Source organism: Strongylocentrotus purpuratus, unplaced genomic scaffold (genome assembly GCF_000002235.5).
Source record: "Strongylocentrotus purpuratus isolate Spur 01 unplaced genomic scaffold, Spur_5.0 spur5_scaffold_2, whole genome shotgun sequence".
Lineage (NCBI taxonomy): Eukaryota > Metazoa > Echinodermata > Echinoidea > Camarodonta > Strongylocentrotidae > Strongylocentrotus > Strongylocentrotus purpuratus.
In genome coordinates, this window is record NW_022145605.1 from 13,434,674 (window position 1) to 13,454,060 (window position 19,387).

Genomic DNA, 19,387 nt, shown 5'->3' on the forward strand with positions numbered 1-19,387 from the left:
GCTGACACATGATCTATTAAGCATCGGAAGTCTGTACCTCAATCCACAGACCACAATGGGATAATTGAGTCAGAACTTCGAGAAAAAATGCTCTGTACGGCCATGCATTATGGCTCATGGCATGTGCACACAGAGATTTTTTTTATGTTGGGAACCGGGGTAAAATGCAATAAATTATTGAAAATTTATTGCATTTTCTTTGTGTTTTTTTTATTTATGGAAACTGCCCCCTACCCTAGAGACCGCTGCGTACCGTCATGATTCAGTGACAAAGCAATGGCCTCGTAACTGTGAGGCCCCAGGATAAAAACCGTGTCGATGTGCTATATTAGTGCCCTTTTGTGGGGCATTAATCCTCATTACTGTCATTTATGACTTAGGGGCATTGGTCTCCTAGTTGATAAGCATAGTAGCATACACATGCTTTAGCAGTCACGCAAAACACACATTGGCAAATTATTATTCAATAACATCTGAGAATGTATACTATTATCTAGATCTATTAGGAATAAATTATTTTAAAAATAATTCCATAAATTGGGGTAAAACAAAAATATTCCAACTATATGAGCGACAGTGTACTTTGGCACATGCTCCTTTTCTTTCTTGAAAAGTTTCCCCTTTTTTCTCATCATTAAACGCGCACTAGCTAATTTCAAGAGCAATTTCCCCCAATTGCCCCCTCGCACGCATCTATACATGATGTACTTATGTTACTTATCAAAGGTCTGTTCAGTCTTCCGTTATGAGAATGTGCTTATAATCCCATTTGGATTGGTTTTTTCCCCTCTTTATAAGATGTAATTTTTCGCACAGCGACCTCACACATCTTAAACAATTTTCCTCGCTCGCAAACAATTTTTTAGACAATCAACTGCAAAGCATGATGCTTAAGCAATGTCTTGTAGGGTGTATAAATTGAAACAAATATTGAAATCATCCCTGATAACTGTAATCACAATGTAGGGGTATTTACCAATGTCTAAAAAATTGTATATTTTCACTTTGAGATTTCCCTTTGTAGGTGCCCTTTTTTCCAGAAAGTGCCCTTTTTTCTTGGTGCCCCCCTCCCCACTTTGGAAGTCGCTCGACAGCCCTTGTTTGTTACCCAATTGGCGCATGAATTGTTAGTTCCAGAAACAAAATGCATGGAATTTGTAAGAGTTGTAGGGTTGGGGGAAAGTTCTTTTCATTTCTTTATTATACCAAACGTTTACGTATTTTCAGATGAAGTAATGATTATACCACGGCAAATGAGATTGTTTTTGTTTAAATTATAATTAGCCGACTTTTTCGGAAAACGAGGAGATTTATGTCTCTGATGGGATCATCTAGAGGCTATGCCTACGATGTTTGAAATGAATCGGGATAGAGGAAGGGACGTAAATAGGGCTCACAAGCACAGCGTGTAAAACGAGTGGGATTTGGGGTGAATGAAGAATACGTCATGACGCGTGATGTGGCCCAGAGAAAAAGAAATGATCAGATAATGTGATGGAAAATGAATTATTTAAGCGTTGCCAATTGCGTTGATGCCTTTTTATATGATGCGCAGTTTGAGTGGAAAACACTCCAAGTACAGTGTACATGTGCCGTACGTACATAAGGCAATTTTCACAGGTATTAGTAGTCCATGGGCCAATAAATGAATAAGCCCCAACCCCTTAGACATAATCTTAAATTTAGTATTTTCATTATAACATTTAGCTATCAGAATGTTCTTGTATGCCCTAAAGTTTGAGATCGGTGTGACAACTAGGTTTATTACCATGGTAACGGACCAAGAACCTTAGAATTATAGAAAAGGTCATAAATTTGTAATTTAGAAATTTAAAAACAAATTCAAAACATGCTCATATTTAGATTTAAAGCTTCTCACTTGATTATGCATGTACCAATCATGTTTAATTTTTTGTTTTTGTTTAGGTCCCCAAAGAATCGACTCAGCCTGAAGGGGGGGGGGGGGGGGGGGGTAAGGTCAACTTTTAAGGTCAGCCATTTGTATATATATATATATTTTTAATTTTATTATTATTTTTTAATTGTAATAACAAACAAACAAAACAAAAAATTGGCCCGGGGGGCATGTCCCTATTTTTCGGTAACATTTTAGCGAATTTAGGGGTGATTTTAACATATCTTTGGGCGGCCGGGGGGCACGTGCCCCCTGTGCCCCCCTGAATCCGTTCCTGGGTGGTGGATGTAACCACCACGGCCATTGCCGTGGTTTATAATCGGTTACACATCAATAAAACACTGAATTCTATAAATACCACATATATTTGTAATTGAACAATATAAAGGCAAATGAAAGCATCTAAATCAAAATATTTGAGCTTCCAGTTTGATCGCAAGGTAGTCTGGTCCATTTAAGGTCACGATGTTGTTATCATTGAAAAGTTATAATGAAAAATTACAATTTGTGGAAAAATAATGCTATAGCTTTTAATTCACAAACCGTTTGAAGTTTTCTTTTGTATATCAGTATACCACACCGTTTCACTCATATCCTACAGCGAATATAAACATACTGCAACAGCGGCAACTCATGCTGGGAGGAGTGGTACACAGGGGCACATGCTCGTCCCCCCCCACAAAAACTAGTTTTTTCACGTAATTTACGAACTATTGTCCCCTTTCCATGTTATATGATAAGGCCTAGTATCGATTGTAAGTATTAATTGATTGATAAAAGACTTAAGAGATTATTAATCATTTAAATGATAATTTCGTTGCAGTAGAATAGAACTTTCAGCTGCAGATACTGTCAAAACTAAAAATCAATGTAAAGAGGTCGAACAGAGGAAAAGAGACAAACAAAATAGATGCTCGGTATATCATGTGTATCATAATACTTTGCATGTGACTAACCTGAGATTCTCATGCAATAATCGCGTAATGTGAAATTATTATTGAAGACAATTAAAATTTAGTCAACATTCCATGATAACTATTCTGATTTTTACTTGACCTTTGGCACCTATAAATGACATTAAATTACAAAATAAACATCAGAAGAGAATTAAACTCCCTTCAGAAGCTGGGAATAGACCTATCATGCATCATAAAGGAACATTGGGCTCACAAGTTTATGCAAATTGCCCAACATTATGCCCGAATGTTGAAATTGTTCTCTAACGACATGAAATCACGAATCATCAGCTTGATCATCAACAACAACAACAAAAAGTCTTCAACTGAAAGACTTATTTTAGGTTTATTAAATGCAAGTCCACTGTCCAACCGGGGATCTTTTTTTCTTCTTTTTTTTGGGGGGGGGGGGGGACCACTTCGAACAAGATGATTTTCCATAAGTTAACAGAGCCAAAATGCCTTATCCTTGCCGAGGTATAGACTTAAGAATTTATAAGACATGCTAATGTGGGTATAATCCACCTTCCAATCATTCTCATAATACTAATAACATTAAGTAAATTTGTTTATGATATTTACTAAGGATTAGGGTTACTGCACAATATGCATGGATTGTATGTGAATCTATTCCGACGAGGTTGTATAGCAGCTATAATATTTTAATAATAATAATACATACATACGATTGACAATCAAATGCTCAAGGCGCAGCTTTCGCAAAAGATGAAATACATGATATATAGACACAAGTGCGATAGAAAAGGTATGGACATGAAAGGTAATGGTAATCAATAAAATTAAAGGTTAAATTAAACATATATTTCTTAAGATTATTTTTGCTTGGATCAACAAAATGTAGATGTAACGAGCAAAAAATGGCATATTATACTCACTGTTTGCCTAGATCCTGCTAATAATAAAATTAAAGGTTAAATTAAACATATATTTCTTAAGATTATTTTTGCTTGGATCAACAAAATGTAGATGTAACGAGCAAAAAATAGCATATTATACTCACTGTTTGCCTAGATCCTGCTAAATGCGAAATGAATCGTGGAATTCGAGTCGAGTCCTCTCCTCAGAAATATTTATCCAATGATAGCCCAGCTAAAATAATTCACACATAATCTTAATTCAAATAAAAGCAACTAGCATCAAGTGATATGAGAGGTCTCTTCTAGAACGTCTTATAAAGGCGTTTACAATGTCTATTTCGCAAGATAAGTGGAGAGTTTGTCTCTGGCTCATGAATCCGGTTTGACAGATGCCAAAACGTACAGTGTGTCGAAGAAAATGATCTAGAAATCAATATAATGCAGTTTTCCTTTGCACAAATGTGCTTCGTTCCATCAGATTTTCAAGTAGAAGTGACGGATAACCCGTATGAAATGAAAGACATAGGCTGCGTGAGTCTGTATTTCATCGTCTGGTGACGTGCATTGAGCAGGTACCTAATGCAAGTCAGTTGGATCATGTAGTAAAATAACACGAGACCAGAGGAAAAAACATATAACTACAGCTAACCAATCAAACGAGAGAATACATATCTCTCACTCAGTGAGTCGGTCCTGATGGGCATTGTGATGCAAAATATACCATGTGATAAAGTGGCATGGGCGGTCCGCTCAACGAGTGGAAACTTTAGTCTGTTCCCAGACAGAAAAGAAACTACTTTAATTGACGATGGGGGAGGGGGAGGGGAAAGGAGACTTCAATATATATCAACTGCCATTGCATCTGAGTACTTTTCCGCGAATCTATACAGTTCAATATCTTCTGTTGACAATGTAAACAAACGTTATTGGGGGGGGGGGGGGGGGTGTTGAAGGAATGCCTATCTTTGGTTGCCCAGTCATCTAAAAATAAGGAAATTAATACTTAAATTAGGAACTTAAACTCAACGATAATTGCCCCCAAAATGTTTTAAAAATCATTTATGAACTTCGAATGAGGCAGAAAGAAAAATATCGAAACGTAATGTAGGCCTTACATTGTATCTTCTTTTCAATTTGTTGTCCACAGCCATGTTTTTTGTGAGTGTGCGAGAGGCGTGAAGGGGAACGCATTGCTGTGTGCGTGTGTGTGTGTGTGTGTGTGTGCGTGTGTTGTGTGTGTGTGTGTGTGTAGGCGCGTTTGTAGGGGGAAAGGGTTGGGCTTAACCCCCTTAACTTTTTATGTGTATGTTTTTGAGGAACCCCCCTTTTCTTTGTATTAACAAAAATAATAATAATAATAAAAAAAAATTAAAAAATGGGGGTAATTGATGACCCCCAAAACCCGACCTTACCTTCCCCCCCCCCCCCAACAAAACGAAATATCAATCGGCCAAATTTTGGGACACACAAAAAAAATGTGCTCTAACCCCCCCCCCCCCCCCAGCCATGTTTTTGTGAGTGTGCGAGAGGCGTGAAGGGGAACGCATTGCTGTGTATGTGTGTGTGTGTGTGTGTGTGTGTGTGCACTTGTAATGACCGTCAATCGGGGAGGTTCATATGAATACACAACTTCCAACTGTGGAGACACAGCAAACCGTGGAGCTCCACAGTTGCAGAATCATTAAAACGAGATTTAAATCAGCTTTGGGACATCTCAGTAGTACCCCATCAACGTTCGGCTGCGATTTAACTCCATCCCCGGTTTCCCACTTTGGAGTCATAGCTTGCAGCCTGAATATGTGTATTATTTTCCGATCTCAAGAATAATATCAAGTGAAGAGCGCCAGCATGAGGATACACACTGCACAGTCTGTATCTTATTAGATGCAGCGCATGCGCAGTGCTGGTGCAGTGCACCTTGCGACGTGCCTGTTAACGTATATGGACATGTCATGGCGGGATTAGTACAGCCACAACTGGCAAAAGTAAGTAGAACTAGTCTAGATCTAGAAAGTTTACTTTCATTTTTAATCCAGTCTAGGCCCATTAATATTCTATCAACTTTTTAAAGAATTCCTTATGCCTATAGATCTAGTTCTATTCATGATATTGGGTACAAAAAAACTCATAGTCATACATAGATCTAATCTAGATCTAAGTAAGATGTTGATCTAGGCCTAACGTTAGGCCTAGACCTAGACTAGTACTACTAGTCTAGGCTACTAGTAGTAGTAGATCTAGGTCTAGTATAAGTTCTTCTTAGGCCTAACTTTAGAGTTAAACTAAAGGAATATCTAGTAACGTTAGATTCGAAGGTCTATTTCACATCAGCCAGATTTAGCCTAAATGTGTGCATGGGAAATGTGGAGCCATAGGTCTAGGCCTATCTGTATATAACTCACATGGGCCAGATGTGTATAAATGTGTGCATGGGAAATGTGGAGCCATAATAATCTGGGTCAGATGTGTATAAATGTGTGCACGGGAAATGTGGAGCCATAACTAGATATAGATCTACATGGGCAATATGTGTTTAAATGTGTGCATGGGAAATGTGGAGCCATATATATAGGCCTATATATATTACACATGGGCCAGATGTGTATAAATGTGTGCATGGGAAATGTGGAGCCATATATATATATATATATTACACATGGGCCAGATGTGTATAATTGTGTGCATGGGAAATGTGGTCCCATGTTTATCTCAACTATTTAAGGTGGATTGAAGATTTATAAATGTGTGCATGGGAACTGTGGAGCTATTATACATGGGCCAGATTTGTATAAATGTGTGCATTGGAAATGTGGAGCCATATCTATATATTTTATACATAGGCCAGATGTGTATAAATGTGTGCATGGGAAATGTGGAGCCATATATATATATATATATATAATGGGCCAGACGTGTATAAATGTGTGCATGGGAAATGTGGAGCCATATCTCTATATACATATATATATATTACACATGACCCAGATATGTATAAATGTGTGCATGGAAAATGTGGAGCCATGTTTAACTGAACTATTTAAGGTGGATTGAAGATTTATAAATGTGTGCATGGGAACTGTGGAGCCATTATACATGGGACAGATTTGTATAAATGTGTGCATTGGAAATGTGGAGCCATATCTATATATTTTATACATAGGCCAGATGTGTATAAATGTGTGCATGGGAAATGTGGAGCCATATATATATAGATCTACATGGGCAATATGTGTTTAAATGTGTGCATGGGAAATGTGGAGCCATATATATATATTACTCATGGGCCAGATGTGTATAAATGTGTGCATGGGAAATATGGAGCCATATATATATATATATATATTACACATGGGCCAGATGTGTATAAATGTGTGCATGGGAAATGTGGAGCCATATATATATATATATATAATGGGCCAGACGTGTATAAATGTGTGCATGGGAAATGTGGAGCCATATCTATATATATATATATATATATATTACATATGACCCAGATATGTATAAATGTGTGCATGGAAAATGTGGAGCCATGTTTAACTGAACTATTTAAGGTGGATTGAAGACTTATAAATGTGTGCATGGGAACTGTGGAGCCATTATACATGGGCCAGATTTGTATAACTGTGTGCATGGGAAATGTGGAGCCATATATATATATATATATAATGGGCCAGACGTGTATAAATGTGTGCATAGGAAATGTGGAGCCATATCTATATATATATTACACATGACCCAGATATGTATAAATGTGTGCATGGAAAATGTGGAACCATGTTTATCTGAACTATTTAAGGTGGATTGAAGATGTATAAATGTGTGCATGGGAAATGTGGAGCCATATATATATATATTACACATGGGCCAGATGTGTATAAATGTGTGCATGGGAAATGTGGAGCCATATATATATTACACATGGGCCAGATGTATAAATGTGTGCATGGGAAATGTGGAGCCACATATATATATTACACATGGGCCTGATGTGTATAAATGTGTGCATGGGAAATGTGGAGCCATATATATATTACACATGGGCCAGATGTGTATAAATGTGTGCATGGGAAATGTGGAGCCATATATATATATATATTACACATGGGCCAGATGTGTATAAATGTGTGCATGGGAAATGTGGAGCCATATATATATATATTATACATGGGCCAGATTTGTATAAATGTGTGCATGGGAAATGTGGAGCCATATCTATATATATATTATACATGGGCCAGATGTGTATAAATGTGTGCATGGAAAATGTGGAGCCATATATATATATATTACAAATGGGCCAGATGTGTATAAATGTGTGCATGGGAAATGTGGAGCCATATATATATTACACATGGGCCAGATGTGTATAAATGTGTGCATGGGAAATGTGGAGCCATATATATATTACACATGGACCAGATGTATAAATGTGTGCATGGGAAATGTGGAGCCATATATATATTACACACATGGGCCAGATGTGTATAAATGTGTGCATGGGAAATGTGGAGCCATATATATATTACACATGGGCCAGATGTGTATAAATGTGTGCATGGGAAATGTGGAGCCATATATATATATATTACACATAGGCCAGATGTGTATAAATGTGTGCATGGGAAATGTGGAGCCATATATATATATATATATATATTATACATGGGCCAGATTTGTATAAATGTGTGCATGGGAAATGTGGAGCCATATCTATATATATTATACATGGGCCAGATGTGTATAAATGTGTGCATGGAAAATGTGGAGCCATATATATATATTACAAATGGGCCAGATGTGTATAAATGTGTGCATGGGAAATGTGGAGCCATATCTATATATATATTACACATGACCCAGATATGTATAAATTTATGCATGGGAAATGTGGAGCTATATATATATATATATATATATTACACATGGGCCAGATGTCTATACATTTGTGCATGGGAAATGTGGAGCCATTTATATATTACATATAGGCCAGATGTGTATAAATGGGTGCATGGGAAATGTGGAGCCATATTTATCTCAACTATTTAAGGTGGATTGAAGATGTATAAATGTGTGCATGGGAAATGTGGAGCCATATCTATATATATTACACATCAGCCAGATATGTATAAATGTGTGCATGGGAAATGTGGAGCCACATTTATTATTGCATATGGGCTAGATATGTATAAATGTGTGCATAGGAAATGTGGAGCAATCTATATCTATTGCAAATGAGTCAAATATGATAAGATGTGTGCATGGGAAATGTGGAGCCATGTATTTACATGACCCCCTTGATGTACATCATAATGGATGTGTTTCATAATACCTCATGATTTTAACAAATAATATAATAAAATTGAGCATGGATATGAGTAGCAATATTTTGGCAAATTCCAGTATGATAAGGGGGAGGATGTGGGGGGGGGGGGGTGTAATATTTAGATATTTTCTTCGAGCTTGCTCACAGCTGTGTTTCTGCATAATATTACTAATATTTACTTGACCTGTTTCAGAATCGGATTCTCAGAAGTCAAACCAGACAGACAGTTCCAGATATTTTTAGTGAAGTTGATCCTGAAGGATTTACAGTGAAACAGCTGCCTGACAAAGGTGAGTGAGGTTACATACATGTACATGTAGATTGTATTAATAGTGAAAATTCACTGTAGCATAGATATCTAACATTAATATGCTCAATAAAATATTGATTCAGAGCTAGACTATGCAAGGAACGCCTGGTATGGTTCTTTGATCACACCTCATCGCCTATTGTCTGAAAATCACCAGCTCTTTTCAGAGTAACTTTGATACCCTTCGCAGTTAAACAGGTCAACTTCTTTAGTAAAATCTATACCCTTTCTGTATATTTCATTAATTTCATGCAGTAGAATATTTGATATGCTTTCCCTCATATTTTTCTGTTTTTATAATCTTAATTCAACACTTAATTGCGTGAAGCAGTCTTCAATGGCAAAGTGTTGAAAATAGAATCAATTACCACTACTGCATTTTCGTCTACAAAATACTCAATAATCTAGCCCCTTATTTAGAATCTTTTGGTCATAATCGTCCAGTTTACTTTGTTACTTGTCATTCTACCTTAAATCCCTTATTTATCCTGAAACCAAAGACTGAATTTAAAAAACGTTCTTTTTCTTTCACTGCTCCAAGCATCTATAACAATCTACCGACTCATATTCGCACGGCAACTTCACTCCAAATGTTAAAAAACCAAATTAAGTCACTCCCTCTATCACTTTAATGCATGCACTGGTACCTATATGTTATATCATGACTTTTACCATAAGTTAGTTTTGTTTGTTTGTCTGTTTGCAGTTGTGTAGTCTATTTTTACGGCATGTGTATTTTTTAAAATATTTTTTTGGTCATTTTTCTTTGTATCAATAATATCTTAAATGTTTAATATTTAAGGCCTTCTGTTCATTTTGATCTAGTTTTTATTTTTTTAAAGCTTTTTTTAAAAATGTTTTCTACAATGTATTCTATTTTTTTGTAAATATTTGTATGTACAGGGCTCTTTTGTAAAGCAGGAGGTATTAAACTTGATTTGGTTAAGTGTTTAAAGGTTAGACCTTGAAATGAATTTTAATGCCTCATGGGGTTGAATGTCAAAAAGTTTTTAGAAAATCTAGAGAAAACGTCATGTTCATCATGACATGCATGACATTGTAATTTAATATCTGCAGCATACTAATATTAAATACAATGTGTTGCTTACAAGTCTGCTTGATGGCAATGTGACCAAAAAGACACACAAATGTTATTTAAAACTCAACCAATTTTGAAAATAAGTGCCTTCTTACAAGTACGAGTCCGAGTTACTTATCACACCTGAGCATTATCTTAAATGACAGACAAATATACTTGTAACATCATATTCACAATGTTCAAACTCGCATGATTGATCTCATGAAGATTATGTATTTCTTCAATCACAGGTAGAGCAGTCTTTACCACCAAAACGTTTGAAGAGGGAGAATTCCTTTTGTGGTACAGAGGAGATCTGGTAACCAGAGATGTGGGGGAACAAAGAGATGCAGACTGTGAAACTTGCTTCAGATACTTTTTCACATGGAAAGGGACGAAATGGTGGTAAGTCTACATACTATGACGACTTGATTTATTGAAAAGTATATTTTGTAATGATAGGTGTTGAAAACAAACCTAAGGGTATATGCTTATGACGTAGTCGTAAACATGTGGGTTGACGGGGCAACATATTTTCTACCAGTGGTTTTTGTTTTTTCCCTAGAGAAAGATCGAAAGCTAGTCATATCTGTCAAATTCTATTCCGTGCTTTTGAATAAACCCGTGGACTGACCACATACAGTACACATACATTTTTCTGCAGAAAGTATCAATACGGCAAGGACAGCATAGAACAAATATGCAACTTATATTCTTCTCTATCTATTCAAACCTGTTTTAGCTATCATACAAAAAACACACAATCTTACCAATGACAATTATTCAACCTTGTCAGTCCAACAGATCATATTCCATTTTGGAGAGCATAAAATGAGAATATAAAACAATATTTGGTACAAATATTGGATATAAAAGAAAGGTGCATTACACTGAAAAGTCCATGTTTTTTTTTGTACACTCCACATTTCATCTTACAGATGAAACAGATTCGGAAATTTCTATGCAACTTGCACCACCTCCCTCTCCCTCCAGTGAAGTTTTAAATGATGAAACAGATTCGGAAATTTCTACGCAGCTTGCACCACCTCCCTCTCCCTCCAGTGAAGTTTTAAATGATGCTGGTTCATCAGTTCCCTGCAATATGTCATCGGAAGACTCTTTTTCTACTCCCCCTTTCTTCTACACCTCATCTTCACTTCAGTCTGATATTACTTCATCTGTTCATTCATTACTTCCCCTAACACCTCCCCGCACCCCCAATCAACCCCTCACACAACCCCTCCCTCAACCCCTCTCCTAACCCCTCTCCCAACCCCTCTCCCAACCCCTCCCTCAACCCCTCTCCTAACCCCTCGCTCATCAACTCCTCATTCAACTTCTTCATCTGCTTTGTCTCCTCCTCTCCCTTCCCATCCTCCTAATTCATTTCTTTCAATGTCTGTTGTCCAGCGTCATCCTCGCATTGTAGCTGGATTTCTCATTTCGCTACTCCTGCTTGTTGTCTTTATACATCTTCTGCTTTTAATTTCTGTTATCCTTCTTTGTTAAATGTTCATCATTCATTTTGTAATTTCCCAAATTTCCTCTTCTTTATAATCTGGGAAGATGATCTGAGATGGGCCAACATATGTCAAATGGTAAGATTTATTGAAAAATCATTTGAAAACTTAATTGAGAACAAAAATCATACAGTTGGTAAACATAATCTTCATTGAGGATGTAGTTTTCAATGCACAATTCAAACCCTGCATTGGATTTCCTGCTTTCTTTGCTCATTCTAGAATAATATAACACTGCATACATGTTTGGTCCGTTTGATATGAATTCAGGTTTGTGCTAGTAGCCACTTTTTATATTGTAATCTTTATTTGCTTTTTGGAGCTACGTTCCACTTTTAAAGATTAGATAGATTATTTTCTTCTTTCCCCCCTCATTCTACACGTCTGTTCTTGTTTATCATAATGCTTTTTTTCCTTTTTCCCATGCTATTTTTTAATCTTTCCTCATCTCTCCCTCCCTTCTTCTCCTTGGACTCATCTTTCTTCTCCGCATGTTCCTTCTCCCCTGCCGAAGCCTTCTTCCATCTCTCCCACCCGGTGTAAACATCTTGTGGATAGATATGTCCGAAATTGTACATTTTCCCTTTAGTCTGTTGCCTCTCCTTGCCCTTTCCCCAATTTGGTCGCTTCTCTCTCTTTTTTGTTATTTTTGTTATACCATGTAATGTCTTTGGCTCTCGTATTTCAGAGGGTCTTGAGAGGATATATTTTGTTCGCAATGCTGTTGCCCGTGGCTTGTAGGGCGTGTCGTTATTCGACCTGTGTGTTTTTTTTGTTTTTTTTTGTTATTTGTATTTATATTGAAAAAATCTTCCACGGTTAGTTCGTCGTCTTTTTTCGCCTCGGTACTCTTGTCTGATGCACGGTGACATTTTGTAGCATTACAATTTTAAGGCAAATCTTGTTTTATGAAAAGTAAACATATGCATGTTTAATGTTCATGATATTGGTTATGATTTCCAATGCCTACATGTAATGTTACCTATTTGTTTCCTATGTTACTTGTATTTCAAATTTCCTCCTAAAATTAACCATGCGTTAACAAAAATCATGACTGTAACGATTCTTCTTTGAGTGATACCCTACTTGAAAAGTAACAGTTAATCAAATAATATCTGACAACAGAGAAAACCTAAAGTGAAATCACAAATTGTAACCCACATATACTTGTATGTTTCAGTGATTCATTGTAATTTTAAACATTGATGAATCTAATGTTTTCATTTTTTTTCAATTTCATTTCCAGTAGGGATGCATCAGTCGAACCAACTAAACAACAACTGGGACGACTCGTCAACCATGGTTGGAGGGGTGAAGTCAACAGCAGAATGAAGATTAGAGAGAACCCTCACAATGAACCAGAACTGGTTCTCTTCTCATTGAAGAAAATCAAAGAAGGTGAAGAAGTGTTATATGATTATGGGGTGGGAGATAATTTTGTATTCCCAAGTCCTACTCAATTACACAGTGGAGTCCAAGATGAAAAACCTGAAATTCTGCAAAATTCTGCAAACCTCCCACCAGACCCAGAAAAAGTTTGTTCACCATTCTCCGAGCCTGCCACACAAGAACTAGTGGAACCAGATGGAAACTTTTCACAGTCCAATGTTCGAGCTGATGATGATGAAACATCTGAAGATCGATGCAGAAACCCCCCTAATAACGAAACAAATTGGGAACCATCCCCTAAGCCTGCCACACAAGCTTTAATGGAATCAGATGGTAAGATTTCACAGTTCAGTGTTTCAGCTGATAATGATGACACATGTGATGATCCATGCCGGAACCCCTCTAATAACCAAGAACATTGGGAACCATCCCCTGAGCCTGCCACACAAGCGTTAATGGAATCAGATGGAAAGCTCTCCCAGTTTGATGTTCCAGTTGATAATGATGACACATGTGATGATCCATGCATAAACCCCCCTAATAACCAAGTGCATTGGGAATCATTTACTGAGCTTGCCACACAACCTTTAATAGAACCAGATGGAAACCTTCCACTCTCCAATGTTCTAACTGATGATGCTGAAACATCTGATGATCTATGCAGAAACCCCCCTAATAACGAAACAAATTGGGAACCATCCCCTGAGCCTGCCACACAAGCTTTAATGGAATCAGATGGAAAGATTTCACAGTTTAATGTTTCAGCTGATAATGTTGACACATGTGATGATCCATGCATAAACCCCCCTAATAACCAAGTGCATTGGGAACCATTTACTGAGCTTGCCACACAACCTTTAATGGAACCAGATAGAAACCTTTCACTGTCCAATTTTCTTGCTGATAATGATGACACATCTGATGATCTATGCAGAAACCCCCCTAATAACCGAGAGCACTGGGAACCATTCCCTGAGCCTGCCACACAAGCATTGATGGTACCAGATGGAACCCTTTCACAAAATATTTTTTCAAGTGATAATGAGGACACATTATCTGACCATAATGATGATAGTGATGATGATCCAGACTATGTCTGTGATTCTCAAGGAGATTCTGACTCTTCAGGGAAGACTTCATTAAATAATTCTCAAGCATCATTGCCTAAGGCTAAATGTACATCAATAAATGGCATCACTCGATCACTGAAATCTCTGTCATCAGATCAGTCATTGGAGGCATCATCAAGATATGGAGGCATTGATGCTGACCATGAGGGGATAACTGTGATGAAGACCAACAATCAAGGAGGGCGAAAATATGACAAGGTAGCTTATTGCATGATGTGTGAGAAGCCCCACAAAAAACTTCCTGATCACCTGCGGTCACAACATTCCAATGAAATAAAGGTGGCTCAATACATGGCAGCAACGAATCGAAAAGAAAAGGATAAGCTATTGACATTGATAAGAAATAAAGGAAATCACATGCACAACTACAGGGTCTTCGAAAAGGGTCATGGAGAGCTTGTGGTCGTATATAGACCTTCTTGTGAAGCAAAGCCCCGTGATTATCAGCCTTGCAAAGATTGTTTGGGATGGTTTGCGAAAGCCGAATTGTGGAAACACCGCTGCATTTTGAAGCAAGAAGAGCCGGCTAAGGAGCAAAAGAAAAAACGAAGAAGACTATTAGCACAAGGTCGACTCTTGCTTCCACCAGTGCCCTGCACATCAAGAGATTCTATAACACACAAAGTACTGAGTGGTCTCAGCGATGATGAAATCAAGGCCTGCATTCTAAATGATCAGTTGATTCTAGAATTGGCCAAGGTGTACTCTAAGAAATTGGGCCATGACGAAGAACAGCACAACCACATCAGATGCAAGTTACGAGAACTAGGAAGACTTGTACTTCAGTTTAGACGTTGCAGCTGCAATGGCAAGGCAAGTCTGACTTCCCTGATATCACCAAATGGTTTTATGACTGTCTTGAGTGCTGTCAAGAAAGTGGCAGGCTTTGATGAGGAGAACCACTTGTTCAATACACCAAGTCTAGCACTTAAGCTGGGACATACCTTAAGAAAGGCTGCCTTTGTGCTCCTGAGTAAGGCTTTGATGGACAGAGATGGGGATGACATGCAGAAACTTGTAGAAAAGTTCATCAAGCTGCTGGACACTTGTTGGGGATCTGAAATCTCTACTCATGCTCTACGAACTTTGTACCAGAGGAAACGAAACCAGCCCAAACTCCTACCCCTAACGAGTGATGTTGTGGCTTTGTCAAGACACCTAGAGGTACAGGCTGAACTTTGTGTAGACAAACTGTCATCTGGGACCGCAATCGAAAACCATAGCACATGGAGAGAACTCAACAAGACCATGCTAGCTCATCTCATTGTGTTTAATAGGAGGAGACAAGGGGAAATCAGCAAGATGACTCTTGATGACTACAATAAAATCAAGAAAGGTGAATCTCATATGGTGGAAGGACAACTAGAGATGCTGAAAGACTGGGAAAAAAATCTTGTAAAGTTTCTCTGGAGAGTTGAGGTAGTAGGAAAACGTGGCAGGACAGTGCCGATCCTTGTGACAGACTCCATGAAATCATGTGTAGACACCCTTGTATCCCACAGGGAGGAAGCAGGTGTAAACCCAAGCAACAAATACCTGTTCGCTGTAGCCAATAGTGACACTACATCTCATGTTCGAGGGTCAGATGCTCTCCGTGAGCTGTCAGAAGCATGTGGAGCACAAAATCCTTCAACACTTCGATCCACAAAATTACGGAAGCATGTAGCTACCATGTCACAACTAATGAGCTTGAGGGACCATGAGATGGACGCCTTAGCAAACTTCATGGGCCACGATATTAGGATACATAGGGAGTATTATAGACTGCCAGATGCTGCTATGCAGGTGGCCAAAATATCAAAGATCCTGTTCGCCATGGAGGGAAAAGCTGGGAACCCGGTCCAGCTGATTGGCACTGCAAAAAGTCTGGATGAGCTTCAAATCAAGTTAGATGAAGGTAAATTTGTGATGAGGGTAGAATTATACAGTGGGGATCTCAATCCAAACCCTAATGAGATGAGAAACATCATGGCGAGGGATGAGTGGGATGAATAACAAACCATGTAGCATGTACTCATTTTAAGAATCAAGTATTTCTGATTTCCACTCAACTTGACAATTATCAAATACAAAATATGTAAATTGATAAACATGCTGCAACATTATTGAATTAATGAAAAGTGTTGTTTTCAAATGAACCATGCAGTTAAATATTCCTCACTATATTGTTCACTTGTTTATTTCAATTTATTTAGATTAGGGGTAATTTAAGGCATTTGTTTGACTCGATCCACACATGTGGCATATACCTGCTGCCAATTCTACCATGTTGTATTTAGAAATAATTGATTATATTCTTTTGTTTTAAATTACAAGTATGTTTTCTTTGCAGTTGACCCAGATTTTCTTTTTGGTGAATATTATTGATTATTATTTTATGTACAGAGATCGACACTGGAGAACAGGGACCTGAATCATGTGATGACAATTGTGACAGCGATGTTGATTCTGGTGATCATGATGTCGAACGTCAGCTACCTGGATGCTCCCAAAAAGGTATGACTTTAAGTCCAATGAGAGCATCTAAAAAATTTCTTTTTGCAAACCTAAATGTTAATTTTGCCTATTGTACCGCACTCTCAATCATCCTCAAAAGCCAAAGTGAAACCAAACTTTTTCCTGTTGAAATCACCACGTACGAATATTTGTGCATTTTGAATTGTTAAAAATTATAGCACAATTATAATTGTAATGTAGCCTCACAAAAAGGCTGTTGCCAATGACGGAGAAAATCTATTAGTGAATTTAATTGGTCTCTATATCTAAACTTCTCTAAACTAAAAAAAAATTGTGTACATACAATAATATAGACTCAGAAAGTATTATGTGATCGTGGCCCTTTTGTTCTAGACTGGGAGTCAGGGGTTGTCAAGGTAATACAAAATGTACTTTTTTCATGCACACAGCAATCACTACAATATACTAGGAAATGGATGAAAATGGAGGCAGCCAGGAGCCCCTCCCAAATAAACCCAAAACTGAGCTAGATTAGCAAAATAAATGACCAATAGAAACCGGGTAGAATATGTGAAACATAACCCCATCTGTCATGACACTGTCAGATAATTTAAAGACTTGTTTGTGCCCGACTCCCCTAAACGGTAGATGCCCATAATTTCACGAAATATGAGCTTTACAAAATTATATGATGGCTTTCTTCCCGCAAAAAAAAATCGTTTAAGTGTATTCCTCCCAGGATCACACTCTATTCTGCATCACTGCAAAAGAGGATTTAAATATTCTTCCTCTCCTTCCATCCTCATAACAGTAATGCACTCTTCAAGTTCATGGGTCAGAGACTCAGAGAAACAGTATGTGATACTGCATTTATTATTCTGCATAGTATAATTGCAACATTCTTATTGTCTTTCATTAGGTACCAAAAGGCAAAGGAAAACGCAACATGTACTGGAAGAGGTTGATGAACAGCCAATAAGGAAGAAACGAAAGACAGCATGGAGCGATGCGGAAAAGTCGGCTGTCCAGAGACGTTTAGGAGCCTTTATGACTGTTCATTCTAAGCTACCTGGCAAGAGAGTGATAGACGAATGCTTGAAAGCTGAAGCTGTGCTGAAACACAGAACGTGGGTCAACATCAAAGACTACGTAAGAAACTCGAAGGTTACCAAAAGCAGAAAAACACAGCCTTGGTAAAAACATTCCCTTTAATATCAAATCACCATTTTTATATTGAATACACACATGCTTTTGTTTTGAGTCACCAAACTGCTGAAAATGCTCATAAATTACAAGGCATGTTCTTGTTATTACAGTCTAAAATGTGTATTCTTTTATATTTGGTTTCTCCATGTATTCATAAAATGTTTACCCACTCTACTGGCAAAGGATTTGTTATTTTGAGGTTTTATTATCATTTTTGTAGGCATCCGGCAATTTGTAATTGTGTTAGGGTCTTAGTGGACCTATGCTTGGCCACTCCCAGATATCAATGACAGGGAGCATATCGTTTAGGCAACATGTACTGATTACAATGAGAATTTTGCAGCATGAGTTGGAAATATCCTATTTGAACAAGAAAAAAACCCATAGATTTTTTAACGAAATAAATCAGTGGAAGTTGTAATCAAACAGTCAAGTATTTGTATTTACATACCATAATGGCAGCATAAGAAGGCAGTAGGGGAATTGACTAGTGTAATGCTTGTACATTTGTGACACAATTAAAACTTAAACAACATTTATTATGAGAACACGTTCAGTATAGTGTATTAATATCATCATCAAGGGAGAGTGCCCTTATTATGTGTAAAGGGTGCCCCTTTTCATTTTGGACAGAACTTGTGTTGTTTCTGATATTATTATGGGGTTGTACTAAACACTCGGGTCGCGGCGCGCTGAAAAACACTCGGGTCACGGCTCGTTTGGCCATCTTTTTTTAAGTGTCTTCAAATCGGCTTTTTAATATAAGGGGGAAATCTTATTTCAAATTAGCGACTGTTTTTACACTCGGGTCGCGGCTCGCTGGGCCATTTTTTCAATGATGTCTTCAAAGGGGATGCGTGGGGAAATTTACTTTAAAAACGAAGTTGTAAGCTGTGATTGTTTTTTGTTCAATGATAGACAAATAAGAAGATTATAATTAAGGCTGACATCGGGAAAGACAAATATACTAGGTGGGTAAAGTGGATTTTAGATAAAGTGTAATAGTACATAGGTATATGATCTATTAATATGATAGAAACAAGGAAGAATGGATACAGTGAGAAGATGAATTGTGGGAAATTAAGAACTACCAAGAGAGGAATACAAAAACAAAGAATGAAAGAATGAAATGAATATTTCCATCATTCCTTGTAATATCCTATCAAGTTTTATTCCTCGCTTTATTTTCATATTTGTCAGTCTTTAAAAAATATTCTTTCTA

The 19,387-nt window shown here is 37.5% G+C and overlaps 1 protein-coding gene across 1 annotated transcript; it reads left to right on the forward strand.

Moving 5' to 3' along the window:
• The first annotated feature begins 15,751 nt into the window (after positions 1–15,751).
• On the forward strand, positions 15,752–19,048 carry LOC115926671. The gene is made up of 3 exons (XM_030991717.1): positions 15,752–16,399; positions 16,888–16,998; positions 17,879–19,048. Exons 1-3 carry the CDS (start codon positions 15,805–15,807, stop codon positions 18,154–18,156), a joined length of 984 nt encoding a protein of 327 aa, XP_030847577.1. The 5' UTR covers positions 15,752–15,804; the 3' UTR covers positions 18,157–19,048.
• The last annotated feature ends 339 nt before the right edge of the window (positions 19,049–19,387 follow it).

Bases quoted from the DNA above. Each gene is read 5' to 3' on its own strand.
- LOC115926671 (XM_030991717.1), top strand. From the start codon at position 15,805: ATGACTCTTGATGACTACAATAAAATCAAGAAAGGTGAATCTCATATG. The intron at 16,400-16,887 runs GTAAATTTGTGA...TTTTATGTACAG, and splicing joins TCAAATCAAGTTAGATGAAG to AGATCGACACTGGAGAACAG. The intron at 16,999-17,878 runs GTATGACTTTAA...GTCTTTCATTAG, and splicing joins ACCTGGATGCTCCCAAAAAG to GTACCAAAAGGCAAAGGAAA.